This window comes from Pithys albifrons, chromosome 5 (genome assembly GCF_047495875.1).
Source record: "Pithys albifrons albifrons isolate INPA30051 chromosome 5, PitAlb_v1, whole genome shotgun sequence".
In the NCBI taxonomy this organism is placed as follows: domain Eukaryota; kingdom Metazoa; phylum Chordata; class Aves; order Passeriformes; family Thamnophilidae; genus Pithys; species Pithys albifrons.
This window is the reverse complement of record NC_092462.1, coordinates 72,191,413-72,205,029: the sequence shown is the minus strand read 5'-3', so window position 1 is coordinate 72,205,029 and position 13,617 is coordinate 72,191,413. Positions and strand designations below refer to the sequence as shown.

At 39.8% G+C, this 13,617-nt stretch overlaps 1 protein-coding gene across 5 annotated transcripts in view; it reads left to right on the top strand.

Moving 5' to 3' along the window:
* CTNNA2 (catenin alpha 2) overlaps positions 1 to 13,617 on the top strand; it is a 511,524-nt gene that overhangs the window by 443,769 nt on the left and 54,138 nt on the right. For all 5 annotated transcript variants that reach the window (XM_071557036.1, XM_071557037.1, XM_071557039.1 and 2 more), the window contains 3 exons: positions 1,857 to 1,949; positions 2,224 to 2,380; positions 6,077 to 6,277. In XM_071557036.1, the coding sequence (XP_071413137.1) occupies positions 1,857 to 1,949; positions 2,224 to 2,380; positions 6,077 to 6,277 (451 nt within the window). The remainder of the gene's footprint in view (positions 1 to 1,856; positions 1,950 to 2,223; positions 2,381 to 6,076; positions 6,278 to 13,617) is intronic.

Below are 13,617 nucleotides of genomic sequence, written 5' to 3'. Positions count from 1 at the left end.
AAGACCTGCTTAATAGTTTGATTGCCATTTGATGACACCCACCCCCCTTCAGTCACATATCTCACTGCTGTCTGTAGAAAAACAAGATGTATGTTGCATCTGAATCCTTAGGACACATTCCCATCATGATAATCACAAACTGAAAGGGCAATCTGAAAAGCCACTTATTTCAAATACAGGATGATGGCATTTGCCAAACTTAATATTATTTACTAGTCTTTAAGGTCTGTAATTTCCACTCATGTTAATGCATTCTAATTATTATCCTGCTTAGCTTTTGTTTCTTGTGAAGATTAAAGTGGTCTGTTTGATGTGTGCAAAGAAGTGACTAAAGAAAATGGTGAATTAATTGGAAGATGTCAGCTCAGGAGAATATTTTTGACATGAGGGCTGTAAGACTGTTAACAAACAGACTAACTCATTTGTCTCATCATGAAATGAAAATAAAAATCACAACAGCGTGATAAAATCTTGACTAGGAAGTGCCTGCAAGACTCTTTGAAGCCCTGGGTTCTTTTCTTGCCTGGGCTTTGGCACTGTGATAAATGCAAGCCACGTTCCACAGAACTGTGAGGGGAAATAGGTTCCATGCAGAACAGATGGATCAGGGCTAATGCAGGCATGTGCACTGGAGATGAGAACAGATTAATACCACAAGGGGAGATTGCAGGAAAATTGGAAAGATGGGGGTATTTGAACTAATTCATGAATCATTTCCAACTGATAGTTATGCCTTCAGGCACAGTGAATAGTATCAAGGAAGCATATTTAAAATTTATAAGTTTGTTTTAATGTAGATTAGAATTAAGAGCTGTACTTTTGGATGATTAAAAAGATATCCTGTATTCCCCTGTCCCAAAACGTACCTTTGTGATTTAAATATCACTGATGAGCTTCATTATGTGCACTGTGACTTGAATTGCTGTTTGGAAAACCCATGGCAGATTCATGGACTTGGCACAAAGATTTTGGGAAGGGAATTTTTGGAAGAACTGTTTGAGCTGGGAGAACATGCTCTTCCACTTGAATCCAAGCCACAGAGATGCAGCTCTGGAGACATGGTCTGATTGCTAGATCTCATTCAAATGTCTCTCTGTCTCCCCTGCCTTCATCTCATCCAAATAGCCTTCAGTCTTATGCAGTTCAGACTTCCCGAAGCTGTGCCAGAGTGAGCAAATGTACATCCAAAGATCTTTGAATGAGATCTTCGGGCATATGTTACAGAAGAGGCTTTCACCAGAGGCATTTCACATCACTGTTATGGTACTTTTTCTAATGGGTATTTTACTGTAGGGCAGTAAAATAAAGAGGTCCACCTGAGAATTGAAATTATTTTAACATCAGGGTCTGAAACAATGAAGTTATTTGAGAGAGAGGTAACTTTCCAGAAGGTGTCAGAGTTCTGTTTATGGGGGAAAAAATAAAATTCCGTTTGTTAAGACATAAGAGCTCCTTCATTTTGCAAAGCTCAGAGTTTATGGATGAGCCTGATTACCTGTATTCATGTGGACCTGGTTAATAAGAAGAAAAAGAAACTGTGAGAAAAGGAAATGTATAGATAATGGTCTGGGTGCTCTGTGTTCTCTATATGACTTCCCAGGAGGTAATTTTCAAGGTATAGAGAAGGATGTCGAACACTTGACAGTGAGGGGAGATTCTGAGAAAAATCCAAGGAAGATGGGCAGTTCCCTTTGCTAGTAAGGAAATAATCTACATGTGTTTCTGTTCCCCAGCACTGAAGGTGATCTATTATTCCTCAGTTCTTCCATCCCAGTCAAGGTTCAGTAGAAACAGAGAAAGGTATAAAATGGCTCACTTGCCTAAAACTTGATTCTCATCCACTGATTTCATTGCAGGTTGCAAATCTGGCCTGTTCAATCTCAAATAATGAAGAGGGTGTGAAGTTAGTCCGTATGGCAGCCACACAGATTGATAGCCTGTGCCCACAGGTAAGTCAGATTCCTGTAAAAAGTACCTGAGAAGTCCTTCAGCATTTAAAAGCATCAGTAAGCTCTGAAAACAGCCTGGATGAAGATTGTAACTTTGTGTTGTCATGACATTGTTGCCTGATTTCCACACACTGTGATAAATGCATTCATACCTTGAGACCCACACATCAAAGGGGGTTTAATGATTTATTTTTAACACAGCCCATAATCTGTTTGCTCTTTTCATTGTGAAAGAACTTTCCCGCTCCTCCTAACAAATGGATTTGAATAACAGGTAATAAATGCTGCGCTCACATTGGCTGCCAGACCCCAGAGCAAAGTAGCCCAGGACAACATGGATGTCTTCAAAGACCAGTGGGAGAAGCAGGTGCGAGTCCTCACGGAGGCTGTGGATGACATCACTTCAGTGGATGATTTCCTCTCTGTTTCAGGTACTGGGATCAAGGAGCTTTTCTAAAAATACACTCCTGAATTGAAGTAATGGGTCAGAGTGGGAAAAACTGTAATTACTAAAGCATCATTAATCCATTAGTCTGTGTCCATGGGAATGCTGATCTTCTGCACTCAGTAGGAGCAACCATGCCATGTCAATTAATCTCTGATCGCAGTGGTTGGCTTTTCACCTCCCAGAAAATAGCATCCTCTTTGTGCTTCCATTTCTAGAGAAGTTTTGTTTCAACTCAGGCACAAAAGAGGATTTTGGCCACCTTTTAAAAACATGTTCCAGACCTGGAATGCTGACAGCATTTGTAGAAATTGTTAGAATCCTTGTGCAGACAAGACGAGGAAAGATGAAATTTATAGAATTATAGAATCACAGAATGGTTTGGGTTGAAAGGGACCTTAAAGAGCATCTATTTCTAATGCCTTTCCATGGTCAGGGACATCTCCCACTATCCCAGGTTTCTCCAAGCCCTGCTTTGTACACTTTCCTTACTTTATTCTGTAGCTTTGCTCACATCAGCGGCGCCTGTTCAGTGGGGCAGATGTACCATACAGTCCTGGCCCCCTGACCATCTGCACCAGATGAGGGATGGGAAGAAGGGAGATAGTCAGGGGCTTCATGTTAGTGGTAGGTCTGGTGTGTTAAGTTAATGGTTGCACTCAGTGGTCTTGGAGACCTTTTCCAACCTTAATGACTCCATGTTTCTATGGTTTGTGCCTAGGTGTGTTGTCAGACATGAACAGTGTGTACACTTGCAGAGAGCTGGGAGGCACTTCTGGGCCTGAGTGTTGTTGGTATCTTAGTCCTTGCCTAAAGAAGGGATGGAGAAGGGAAGGACATTGACTCTTTGGGTCAGTCTTTTCTCCATCCTACTTGTAAAGTGCTACATCTTGTGGCAGAGTGTATTGTTCGGACACAGTCACACACAGTGAGTACTGTAATTGCGAATTGCTGTGTGTCCTGGGGTAATTGTCTGCTGCAGAAAACTCATTTTCCTGTTTTGGTTTGAAAGGTGAATGTCACTGTCGTAAGGACACAGTGTGTCAAGAGTGCTTGGCTTACCTGAATGTCTCAGAAGAGCCAAACTGCATGAGATAGTCTGGCTGAAAGGTTGTGTTTCATTCTACATGACTTTCCTTGATGTTTCCTAAATTTTCTAATAAAAGTTTATGAGATTTGGAGGAAAAAAACGCTTATTCTTTTAAAAAGCCCTTAGTTTTCTTTTTTGCCCCCCTCCCCCCTTTTTTTTTTGTTGTATCCTGCTACTGTTACTAGCAGGAAAATGATTTGGCTTTTTTAATTACACTCCACTGTTCAACAGCCCTGTTATAGAGTGTTTACTGCAAGCCCTGACAAGAACATGAAAATGAACTGTCAGAATAAAAGGGTACTTCAGAATCTGGGAGCACAATTCATTTGAGATTTGAAGTGACAAACACTTCTCAGCAGACCTGGTTCTACAGTAAAGTGCAAACCAGGCTGTAAACTGCAGACCCAGTCCACGAGCCAAAGAGTTGACAAACTTTCTCAAATGATCATTTACTGATTTGTTTTAGGACTTTGTTTTCTCCAAGTGCTTGTGTTCATACACTAGAAGTCATTTGAATGGATGATGGAGGGTTTAATTTCTTTTTCTCAAACATTTTTCCTTACTAGTCTTGAATTAGATCCAAACTTTCCAAAATGGATGAGAAGTACGATTTTCATTGAGTTTATATTTTTTTTATAATGCTGTCCATAAACATCTTTATTAAACAGGAGAAAAATGCTACATGTACCCAGAAATCCTGTTGCTGCTTGCTGGAAACTTTGAAGCCTCAGCTTACACAGGGTAGTTTTATTTTGTGGTGTTAGACCAGTGAACCATTCTAAATGCTGCTGCCTGATTGAACATAACTCCTGCAATGACACCTCCTCCTCCTCATGTTGGGTGTCACATTTGATGGTGTGTTTTACTCATACAGTGGCTACCAAAAGAAAGCCGACCATAATTTTAATGAGTTATTTTATATTCCAAATGCACTCCCTGTTCAAATCCATATTGCACTTCTCGTTGGGCACAATTTGGTTATGTCATTGTCAAAGCAATTGATGGTGGTGAGAACAAATTAGTGAAGAAAAACTTTAGCAACTCTGTATAAGTAGTCTTTTAAACAAAGAATTTTGCCTTGCAAGTTACTCTGATTCACAGCTCAGGGGACTTTCAGTTTCCATCCATAGTTGTTAGTGTAAAATTAAACATCGTGTAAAGCATTCCTGAAACTCAAATGATCCAACCTTGGGATTTTTAAAAGCGAAGTCATTCTTTTTAGTGGCCAAGGATAATTAACAAAAAGCAGTTGGTGATTAATTCTGTTTTACTACTACTACAAAGAAGAGCATTTCATTGTCAGGTTAGAGGTGTCTGTAGTAGAAAAGCCAATTGTTCTTTAGGGTCACCGAGTGTCTCAGACTGAGTTCGGTCAAATATGAAATTCAGTCGTAGTCTTATTGAAATTATTTTGACTCTGCTGACTGCAGAGAGAAAATGCCTGACCTACACAAAATCTGCTTCATCTTTTCACATTATTTATATGAGAATACTGCATAACTTGGGCGGTCCCGTGGTGTAATGGTGAGCACTCCGGACTCTGATCACAAGGTCGTGAGTTCGAGTCTCAGTGGGACCGTCCCCTGGCAGTTCAAGCCTCCCTGCCATCCGATCCCGTCAGATCTCGGATGCTCAGCAGGGTCAGCCCCAGTTAGTACCGGGTGCTGTGACAGTCCTGAGGACTTCACTGTCACCGTCCAAGCTCGCTTGGCCGTGGCAGATGGACCTTGGGACTTAAACGGTGGGGCCAGTTCTGCGCATGCTGTGCCTCACCTAAAAAATTCACTGTGCAGGATCGAAGGGCACACCCACGTGGGGAAAGCCCTTCCCAAATCTTCGTTCGCGAAGTTTGGCCAAACATAACTAAGTTACTACATAACTTATGGTACTGCAGCACGTGAGAGTAGTTGGCCTGTTTCTGTGCCAAAAAATCAGTGCAGCTCCCAAGTATCCAGTAAAGCTGCTCAGTGTCACCTCATCTGAGCAGAGTCACTGTTGTCAACTCACTTCAGAATATGCAGTCACATCCAGTGTGTGTCATGGAAATTCACAGCTTATTTTCTGGCAGAGATGGAGTGAAGGAGATGAACTGCTCGTGCCCAGACTCCCTGCTATCTACAAAGACCATTTGCTTTTGTCTTTTCAAAACTATTTATTTTCTTTCCTAACTTATTTAGGCACAAGTGAGCTGAACAGATTAAATGTTCACAGGAGTGTGTAAGTTCATCTTCAGAAAATTACCTGTTCATTAGAGAATCTGCATAATGTTTGACCACTTACCTTTTTGCATTGATTTTTATTATAATAAAATTCAGTGTGATGGTTGAAATTAATGTGACTGGTTTTCAAAGAATTACAGGTTTGGACTCACAGTGTAGGTAAGATGATGTAGCCCAGTCCCTCCTAAATATCACACTTGGGATTTTTACTGTTATGTTCATAATATCACACAATGGCATTTGCTTTGCAGACCTGGATAAAGACAGATATCAATTTTTGAACATACTGACATTTGCTGTTTACCCAGACCTGTAAGCTTTGCTCAGAGGAAGAGTGAAATTACATGAGCCACATTTTTTCCCTCCATTCCAGAAAACCACATTCTGGAAGATGTGAATAAGTGTGTGATTGCTCTCCAAGAGGGGGATGTGGATACACTGGACAGAACTGCAGGTGCCATCCGAGGCCGTGCAGCCAGAGTGATCCACATCATTAATGCAGAGATGGAGAACTATGAGACTGGGGTCTACACTGAGAAGGTGCTGGAAGCCACCAAGCTGCTCTCTGAGACAGGTAAGTTTATTGCAATTATTGATTTATTGAAATAGTCATTATTTAGTCACGTAAAGTGTTCAGTTGATTCTCTGAGATCTGTAACTCAGAGGGAAAGCTGTGCTTGAAAACAAGATAGAAACAAATAAATTCATGACCATGCGTGACTTTTTTATTCTCTGCTCGGTGCTGTTGTAGAAGTTCTACTGACAAGAGAAGAGATTCAGTAACCCATCAAGATTGGGCTGCTTCATCAAAGTTTCTATGATTTGAGTAAATAATACACAGCCTTTTCTTCTGAGTCAGTTGATTATGTGTTATGTGTTTCTAGAAAATCATTGCAAATGTTACTCTGTGGTCTGTGCAGGTGAATGTTCTTGTTGGTGACTGAAATTGTGTTTCTAAACAAAACAATTTTTCACTGAAAAATACATATGAACAACTGAAAACAAATTATCTGATTGAAAAAAACAGAAAAGTCTGCTAGATTATGTAAAATATGTAGATTATATAAAAATAGAAAAGTCTGCTAGACTGGGAAAAAAAGTCTTTTTTTTTTGACTTGTCTTTACCTTGACAGAGCAGGAGTTGCATTCATATAAATGTAGATGAATACTCTAAGCTGGTCATTTTAAACCCCTTTATACCACATATTCTCTGTTGCTTTGTGCATCTCAATAATTCAGTGCAGGCAGTACTATCAAGTGCTCTCATCTTGGAGCAGTGGTCTGTATTGTTTTGAGTGAATCACGCTTTAAAAGTCATTGAGACTTCACAGACAGGTCTCCACTCACTGAACAGGTGACCAGGTATGATGTAGGTTCACATATTGTGAATGTCTGAAAGTACCTGAGCTGATCCTCCCCCGCCTGATTGCACTTGCTCATCTGGGCTTTAAAATCATCAAGATCATTTTAAAAGGAGCAAATGAAAATTGCACCAGTTTAGGACACAGCAAATGTAACTTTTGGACAGAAAAAACAGGCATTTCCCTTTAAGATGAAAAAGCAAAAGTTTTTGTGTCTCTGGCAGTCTCTGTGTTTGATTTAAGAACAGGAATCAGCAAAATAGGCTGAAAATCTATTTTGTGATTATTTAATATTATTTGTGTTATTGTTGTCCCCAACTTAATATCTTTTAGGCCTAATAGGGACCTCAATCCTTTATTTGCACAGATAAATCTCATTGAGCAAAATCAAGAATTTCTTCTATTTCTGACCTTCCATTATGACTTATTGGAAATTATAGCTGAAGTGTGGATTCTTGATATGGTGATTAGGACTAGAAAGTCTGACTGGTGCCTTGAACACGTGCAATGCTGGTGGCTCCACTGCAACCTGTAGAATTACCTTTCTCAGACTTTCTTGTGAGCTGCATAGAGACAATCTGGGGAGAGGTCAGAAATCAGTGACACAACTTGCAATCCATCCACTGGACTCCACACAGCTTTTTCTAATGCAGAATTCCTGTTCACTGAGCCCACAGGGTGACATTTTGGCCTTAAAACTGTACAAAATGCCTTTTGGCCTTAACTTGAAGATAATGAGGTGAGGTTTGTTTTTTTTTTTTGTCAAAGTTTAGTGATTTGAGTCATGTGGGTTTTAGGTGGGAGGTGTAAAAATGGGTCCAACAATTGTTTTCATTTTTTGCTACCCAACAAGTGATCAGTGGAATATGTAAATGTAGCTTGTTTGTAGAAGTTTATGAACTGGTATTGTGAATTCACAGAAGGAAAATAATTGTTCAGTCTGCCATGGACAAACTGTTTGTTTGTTGTGTTACAGTTGTCTTTTGGTCAAGGAGAGATTTTGAAGGATTCCTCCTATCACTGAGATTTCTTTATTAAGCATAACAAAATGTATGTTCAGGCTTTTTATTCTGCTAAACATTCTGAGCCAATGTTCTATAAAATTTTTTATTAAAAATTTTTCTACAGAGTAACTGGTAGGTATAAAGTACCATTATATAGATCAATAATAGGCACAGTAAATTCTTATATTCCATATTTAATGCACTTTTTGATGTAATTTGAATTATAACTAAATGCTGTAAGCTCTGGACTAAGTGCATTTTGACAACATCAACTTGTTAATGCTGAGGTTCAATACTTAAGAACAAGTCCCTGTTTCTCAAAGTTATTTACTTACTTTGTATTTTGTAAAATCTAAGTAACCTTGTGAGTATTGAAAAAAAATAATAGTATTTTCAATGTTAAGAACTTTAAATCATGTACAAGTTGTGCAGCAGAAGTTCAGGATACAGAGTGGGCCCAAATTCAGTGGAACTGATGAAGCTTAAACAATTTATGCCAGACATGAATGTGGATCATTAATATTACAGCACAATTTCTCTCTGCAGCTTTTCAGGCCATTTGCAAAGGCATTGATTATTATTCCTTTGTGATTAAAAAGGTGGAATTTACTGACTCATTTCATCACCCGAAAATGAAGTGGTTTAAAGGGTGTTTAGAGCCCCCTGTGCCATTCTGTGTCCTGTTTACACTCCACCCTCTCCTGGAGGACAGGTCCTGCCTACACATACATTGGAGTAGCTGTGCATGTGGAGACATTGAGGGGCTGGAGTGTGTCCAGGGTATTAGGATATTAGGGAAGATTTCTTCATGGAAAAGGTTGGTTGTCCAGCCCTGGCACAGCTGCCCAGGGCAGGGGTGGAGTCCCCACCCCTGGAGGGATTTCAAAGCTGTGTGGATGTGGCACTTGGGGACATGGTCAGTGGTGCAGCCCTGGGGAGATGGTTGGACTTGATGATCTCTGAGGTATTGTCCAGCCTTAATGATTGTGCTGGTTTAAAGGTGAACCAGCAGGGGAAATGAACTCACCACGAGAGAGATTATAAATCAGAGCTAAAATTTAATAATAATATTACAATAGCAACACTGACACACAAGGGAAATTGCTTTCAACTCACAAAACCCCAGCAGTATAACCCAGTGTCCTGGGGCACAAACCCAAGGGGGTTTGTTTGCCCTTGTGCTGAGACCCCTGTGGTTCCCCCAAGTCCAGAGCAAAAGGAAATGAAAAACCTGTTGGTGCAGGCGAGGGCTGTGGTCTGGGTGAGAGTGGTGATCTCCTCCTGTCAAGGTCCTGCTGCTGCTCTGGATCCAACGAGAAGTTCCCAAGGTCTTCTTACCCACCACTTATGTACCCTCAGGGAGCACTCAGTCCCTCCCCCTGGGCGGGGACTCACACAATGGGTGATTAACTCTGGGAGCCAGGGGGTGTTGAACTGTTGATGGCCCATTAGCAGCTCCGCCCCCCTCAGGCTGAGTGTGAAGGTGATAATGGCTCCCTGGGCAGCTGCTGCTAATGGCCCATTGACCTTGGGGAATGAATAGAGGGGGTAGAATACACAGCTTTGATCACCCCCACACAGGGTTAGCTGGTCCCTCCTGCTGAACTAGGACATGATTCCATACCATAGGTATCTATGAATACAAATATCTATTTTTACATCCATTCAATTCATCACCTCGAGGTCCTGCACAGATTTTATCAAGCCCTGAAGAACGATGCAAGTGATTTATTTGGATTGAGGTTCCACCCACAGATGTGCATGTGAAAATCCCTGTGAGAAGCACAATCGTGGACACGTCACCATTTTCATCTTTGTTCCTTCTTTTTTTTTTTTTCCAATTGATATTTATTTTTAAATGAAGTGATTTTGGAAGTTGGGAAAATGGAGTTAAATGATAGTAGAAGGGGAATGAGCACATTACCTTTCTTTTACTATTTTAACTATCAGCTCAGGAAAGGAAAGCCTCTGTTAAGCCTCTTTTTCCAGGTATTTCAATTTGTTATGTGAGTATTGGGTTGGATCCACAGTGGATACACTATTTTGGATGGAGGAACACCTACTAATGTTTTGGGTTTTTTTAGGGGAGAGCAAGTTAATCAGTAATGAAAATTCTATTGGTGAGTTCTGAGAAATTGCAACTGGAAATGTTACTTTAGAAACTGGTCTGATCTCAAAGTATTATTTGTTTGTTGTTTTAATTTACAGGTTTTGGAAAACATGGAGGGTTTTTTAGTGTTTTAGTGCTTTCTTGCCTGCTTTTGACTAACAAATTGCCTTTAAAGCCAAGTGCTCGGTAGAGGTGAGACTCTTGTCTCTTACAGCAGTATTGGGGAGAGAGGGATTGGTTGATGTTTTTTTAGAATTAGGTACTTTCATTTTGTTTTAAAAACCAAAATAAAAACTTAACTTTGGCTTGCTGACTTTCTTATAAATCCAGGATGAAACCTATAAAAGGGGCCTTGCTGGGAGCAAGCACAAAACTCACAGACATTAGTGGGTGCTAATTGTGTGCAGGACTAAACCAGAGTTTTAGAGTTCTTTTTTTGTTGTTGTTGTTGGTTTGTTTTGCTCTTGGGGACACTGTGGAGTTTTACTACTATCTGTAGCTTGGTTTCCTAAAGAATACAAGGCAGTGGTTCCTTGGAGGCAACCTGGGCATCAGGCACCTGAATGAGGATGGGATGTCAGACACAGCCCCAGCACCGGCATGCAGGTCCATGCTGGTGGCCTCTTAAATTTTATATTGGCCTTCAGATTTGTAGAGAACTGTGCAATTATCCTCTTGCAGGTGGTCCATGAAAAGAAAACAAAAAAAAAGAGGAAAAAGAAAAGGTTAAAATCAAGGATAAAGGCAGAAGGAAAAGAAAGGGAGTAAGAGAAAACAGCACAGTTTCTGTTTGAATATTGAGCTCTGTCATACTGTCCTGTTCTAGGGTGACAAAGGCCAGCTGAGACTGTCCTATTGCCTTTAACAAGGAGATGACTGAAATCTCCTCAGCATTTACTTGAGAAGCTCTAAAAATTGAATGGAAGAAGCCTAAGTTCCTAAATAAGTAAGAAGAATTGTCCCTAGAAAGAAATCAAGTAACAGTCAATGAGGCCAGATGTTACTTTTCAAGATTTCTGAGGTTCAGGAAGGAGAAAAAGCTGTGACATTCTTAAAGGTCAGAGGGTTGAACTTAAATTGGGACAACTGGAATAGGCTTTGCAGAGTTGTAATGAATGGGAAATGAAGGAGAGAAGAGCAGAAGAAGCAGGACCAGAACTGCCTGGAAAGAGCTGTGAAAACTCTCCAACAATTTTTTTTTTCTCCAGTTTACACTGGGATGTCTGGAAACCATCCTGGAACAGCAAGTGCCGTAGTACTTGTGTTACTCCTGTGAAGGACACTGGGAATATAAAATTGTCTGATTCACACCAGAAATTGGAGTTTCAGCTTTTAGCATGTTTTAAAAATATCCCAGCAGCTTTGTAACGTGATGGTTTTAAGTAGGTCACTCTGACTTGTGTTTTGACACAAATTTTTTATTTTGTCTTTATCAGAATGGACTAAAGTTGAAAATCAGCACTACTGGCAATTCAGCAATAACCCTGTGAGAGTTTTATCAGTGTGAGTAGGACAAACTTTAAAGATATTTATCACCAGGAAAAGGCAGCTCAATGATATTATCAAAGCTAATACTAAAACGTAGGAAAGATGGATTTCTCAGCTGCGATATGAAGGAAACAAAATGTAGAAGCAAAAAGATGAATTTAAGCATAGCTGTAATAAAAAAACAAACTTATTGAATCTGAAGGAGTGGTAAAAAGGGCAAAATGGAGCCTATTTAAAAAATAAATGGTGTTGAATTCATGTTTTATGGGAGCTCAGGTAGTTATATTGCAAGTTATGGGTACCATCAGCCTGAGAACATGAGATCATTTATCCAGGAATTTTGATGAAATTACGACTTTTATTCTGCAAAGTACTCTGGCATTTTCTTTAAAGTTTTTCTAAACTGAAATGCAAAGGTCAAGGTATCACCAACCAAAAAAATTTGATGCATTATTAAAGAAAAGGTATTTTACAAAAGGAGAAGAGAATACCCAAGATTTTGTTCCACTAGTGCTTGGTTTGATCCAAAGAATTTTTAACCGAAGAGACTGTGATCAATATACAGAGGAGTACAGTAAAAAAATCATAGCAAATGCATTCTAAAACAGTTAAATGAGACACATAAGGGAGGAATAAATCACCACTGTGGCGGAAAGCTGGAATACTATTTCTTTTTCCCTCCACTTTTAGAGTTTAAAAATAGAATACAGTACTAAATGAGAACATAACATAATTGATTTAGATTTTCTAAGGCTTTTCAGAAAGTCCTGCACACACAGCTGTTTGGAAAATGGGTAACCACAGAGTGAATGGTAAGGCCTTTGATGGATTAAGAGCTGGTTACAAGGCACAAGCAAAGCATAAATGTCCAATTCTCAGCAGGCAGAAAGATAAATCTGGTGATGCTTCAGGGGTCAGCACTGGGCTTGGGGTACAATGTATTAATGAACAGGTGAGCAGGCACAATCAAAATTTGCCAGGAGGAAAATGGTGGTCTGGCTGGTGGGAGAAAAGGGAGTTTCCTTATCAGGAAGAAGACTAAAAGATAGTTTTATTTAATTTCTCTAGGGAAATGGAACAAACTGTATTAATTGCGTTGGCAGGAAGGTTCTGAGCTAATTCATCCTCTCAGAACAATATGGCATCATTATGGGCAGCTGAGCAGAGATACTTTTTCCATGGACGACAGACCTCACATTGGTGTTGAAGATCTTAGACTGTAATCATAAGAAAATGCTCCCAGAATACCCAGCCAGTTATTTCCACTTTGAGCTCCACAACCTAAAGATCATCCAGAAGTGGAAAGGAAGGTCAAGATAAGGATTACATAATTAAAGAAAATTCGAGATTTAGATGCAATTTAACTCAGTGAGAGTTTAAAAACACTAGGATTACTATTTTGGATGTGCCAGACACCTTATATAATGAACAGTAGGTTAATATAATAGGAATGCTCCTTTTCATAAGCTATTATTCCGTGGTTGTTCAAATCTGTTCTCGAAAACATTTTGTCTTCTCAAAAGCCATTTTTTAAAATCAGGATGATGGTGGTGGAAGTAGAAAGAAACTTACCAAGTCTAGAAAATAAAGACAGAAAATGCAGTGAATATCCACTAGCTCCCACAGAATGTTTTGTGAATACAAGTGTGAATTGTACAATAATCTTTTAAAATAAAAACACTGGTATTCCTTGCCTGCCCTTGCCTACACACTCCTACGTATGTATATACACAAACCTCTAACTGAGCCAGAAAGGGTGGTTTGCTTGTGTTATGTAACTCATTTTCTGTCCAACAGCATGGGACTGGTTTCTTCAGGGGATCTTTGGAAGAGTTAGCTTTTATTTGAAACATCAACCTGAAGGGAGTTCTGTTTAGTAGGAATAGTCTTTCGGGGGTGCTCACTGCATGTAGCCTTGGACAAGCAGACAGGAGAATGAGGCATCTGAAGT